Below are 3,701 nucleotides of genomic sequence, written 5' to 3' on the forward strand. Positions count from 1 at the left end.
AATAATAATAATAATAATAATAATAATAATAATAATAATAATAGCAATAATAATAATAATAATAATAATAACAATGATAACAATAAATAGTAATAATAATAATATTTCGATTAAGTTCCAAGTCAATTAAATATCAGAATAAGCATTAAAATGTTGTTTATAATTAATGAGTGCAAAATGAAAGAAATTTTCCGCTAATAAATAAAGGATTCAGGAATAAAATTAACTCTATTTTAGCTAATTAATAAACCAGAATTAATTTTGTCATAAATGCTAAACAATCAATAAATAATTTAAGTCAACGAATAAAAATGTTTACTTTTCTAATACATCTGTCAGATTTTGCAAAAAAAAAAGAAGAGAAAAAATTGGCCAATATATAAACGGAATTTCGATTTCTTCTTCTATTTTGACATTCAAAAAAAAAAAATCAAACCATATGGCAAACAAATTTTTTTTTAAAAAAAACCAAAAAAATTTATTTGAAATAGAATATAAACTTCTTTTCAAAAAAAAAAAAAATCTAAAAAATTTAAAAGGAAACTAAGTGTACAAATTTCATTACTCTTCGTATACTTTATAAAATTATCCGTATTTAATTAAATAAATTTGAAAAGAATCTTTCAGATTATAATTTTTAATAACTTTTGTGGAATTAAAAACAGGAAAGAAAAAATCTCACCGATTTTATACAATCTCAAATATTATTAACTACTTTTCCACTTTCTTCTCCTTTTTTTTTTTTTTAGAGTAAAAATTTAGAGTAAAAGAAATTTTTACACCGATCAAAAATCATTCTTTATTATTCATTCATTTAATAATGATATAATTCCATTAATTAAATTAATAATTAGCCTAAATAATATTTGTTATGAATTTGAATGAAATTTCACCAAAAAAACAAAAAAAAAAAATTACGACTGATAACTTTATTGATTACAATGTGAAATGAATTGTGTGTGTAATAAAAAATGAAGTTATATCAAATATCGAATATTATTTCAATTATGGCTAATTTCATATTTAATTCCATTAATTTAATACAAAAAAACAAGTTTAATATGCGAAAATGATATGCACATAAACAGGACTATTGTTAACACTATTATTATCATTATTATTACTATCATTATCATTATTATCATAACAATGATTATTATTAACAATTAAAGGTGGACAAAAAAGAAAAAAGAGAAAAGAGAATAAAAAGTAGAATTGGAATGTCAATAAATCGATTTTTGAGCAAACAATATACATCACATAATTGCAACAAATTCATAATATGATAAAAATAACAATCAAAAAAAATTTTAAAATTAATTTTAATAAAAATTTAAAAAAAAAAAAGAAAATGATTTGAATAATTAATGCGAGCATTAGAGAAAGGCATTCATCTTATCATGTTGTCGAGCGGATTGTGATCGAAAAAATGCGCTCACTAAACCTTCGCTGATAAATAAACTACACGATAGTAGCGATAATATCTAAAATGAATAAAAAAAAAAAAGAAAAAAGGAAAAAAGAAAAAGCATTTTTTTAAAATAATTCATTTTTAAAAATGAATAAATAAAAAGAAAAGTTTGAAATATTTTCAAATTTATTTGAAAATCAATTTTTTGTTTTTTTTTCTTTTTTTTCTCTATCAATTTATATTCCATTTTTTGTTTTAATAAAATTTTTAAAATTATTTGATTTTTAAATTATTCAAAAAAATCATTCTAATCAATAAACATACCCCAGCTAAAGCCCAACCACTAATACCACATTGCATATCGAAATATAATTCCATTGAATTATAATCCCTGCGTAAAATATCAACCCGATAGTAATCATTAATCCATGGACAGGTACTGTAGTAAATTTCTATGCCAAAAACAAACAATGAAAATGGTACTGCACAAAATGAATAACACATACACTGAAAGATTTGATTATAAATTATTAAAATTTTCATCATTTTTTAATTCTAATTTTATTTTCTTTTCATTTATTTTATGCAAATTATTTTATAAACAAAATTAAAAAAAGAAAAAAAAACGAAAATTCCAATTTCAGTAAGTATGTTTCGATTGTTTTTTTCTTTTTTTTTTTTTTTTTGTTTTCTTGTCAATTTATTATTAAAAATTTTGAAATTAATCATTGTTGTTATGACTGAAAAATGATTGTTTTTTTTTTTTAATAATTGTCATTAAAATTCAAAAGTGACAGTTTTTTTTTTTGATGATTATCATCGTAACACAACGACAAAGTGATAGTCTTTTAACAATTATCATTAAAACTCGAAAGTAAAGTAATAGTTTTTTTTAATAATTATCATTAAAACTTGAAAGTAAAGTGGTGATTTTTTTTAATAATTATCAATAAACTTCAAAAGTAAAGTAATAATTTTTTTTAATAATTATCAATAAACTTCAAAAGTAAAGTAATAATTTCTTAATAATTATCATTAAAATTCAAAAGTGACAGTTTTTTCTTTTCGAAAATAATTATCATTCAAACCTAAAACTAAATTATTAAAATATAAAACATTCAATAAAAAAAAAAAGAAATTTAGTAATTACCAAAAAAAGAAAGAAAACTATTTCAATGTTTTTAAAAAAAAGATAAACGAATAAAGAATTAAATGATTTTAAAAAATTACTTCAAATTAATCAAAAAAAAAAAACGATAATATTTCTCAACTTTTATTCCACTTTTTAATTTATCATAAACAAAACTCTTCCCTTCATCTCAATCATTATCATCATCCCGCGCTCTCCCGTTACCCTTACAAATATTCTCAAGTATACTTCGAATAATAAAACAAAATAAATAATTCCCGAATTTATATTCTCAAATAATTCTTGAATAACAATCTTAAATGGTTCTTATCAATCATAAAGTGCCCGTATGGTACCATTTGTTATTTTTGCGCTTCAATTCTTCTCTTTCATTCCTTTCTCTTCCTTTTTCTTCTTTTATCCCTCTTAAGATTTGAGATAATTGAATTTATCAATAAATCTAATTTTTTTTTCTTTTTCTTTTTGAAACCTGTCGTTTTCAGAAATATTTCCATGTGACAGATTCTTTTAATGTCAACAACAACCTCGAAAAGCATATCATTTCTATTTCGACTTTAACAAAAAAAAAAAAGATTGATTTTCAGCAGAAAAAAAAATTGGAATTAAAAATGAAAAATTGAAAACAAATTACATTTTTTAATTTTTAATTACATTATACTTTAACTTAATTTTTTTGCATATAAATTTTCTAAATTTTCCATTTTATTCATTTTTTTCCCCTTCTAACAAGAACTAATATTATTATAAAAATCATTTTATAAAAAAAAAACTGAAATTTAAAAACTAAAATCGAATTATATGACATATTAAACCAATCTAATTCTTTTTTTTTGCATCTAAATTTTCAATTTTTATTTATTTCTTTCCCCTTCTAACAAAAACTAACACTATTATTTAACAAAGCAAACTTAAACATTACTTTGTAAAAAAAAAAAGAATTTGAAATTTAAGAGCTAAAATGAAAAAAAGATTGAAATCAAGTTGCTAAAAAAAAATTTTTTTTTAATTGAATAAAATGTTATTTTTTTCTTGCCAAAACAAAAAAAAAAATTTAATGATTTTAATAAAAATTCTTTTTCTATTTTATTTATTCTCTTTACTCATTTATTACATTTGTGCAGTTTTTTTTCTTTTGTTTAT

The 3,701-nt window shown here is 19.9% G+C and overlaps 1 protein-coding gene across 1 annotated transcript; it reads right to left on the minus strand.

Annotated features, from left to right (window-relative positions):
* Positions 1-1,376: 1,376 nt before the first annotated feature.
* LOAG_13537 (hypothetical protein) lies at positions 1,377-1,915 on the minus strand (the record flags this gene model as incomplete). Its single annotated transcript, XM_003149043.2, has 2 exons — positions 1,377-1,484; positions 1,736-1,915. The coding sequence occupies 2 exons, from the start codon at positions 1,913-1,915 to the stop codon at positions 1,377-1,379; spliced, it is 288 nt and encodes a 95-aa protein (XP_003149091.2).
* Between the last annotated feature and the right edge of the window lie 1,786 nt (positions 1,916-3,701).

Source organism: Loa loa (genome assembly GCF_000183805.2).
Source record: "Loa loa unplaced genomic scaffold supercont3.183, whole genome shotgun sequence".
Lineage (NCBI taxonomy): Eukaryota > Metazoa > Nematoda > Chromadorea > Rhabditida > Onchocercidae > Loa > Loa loa.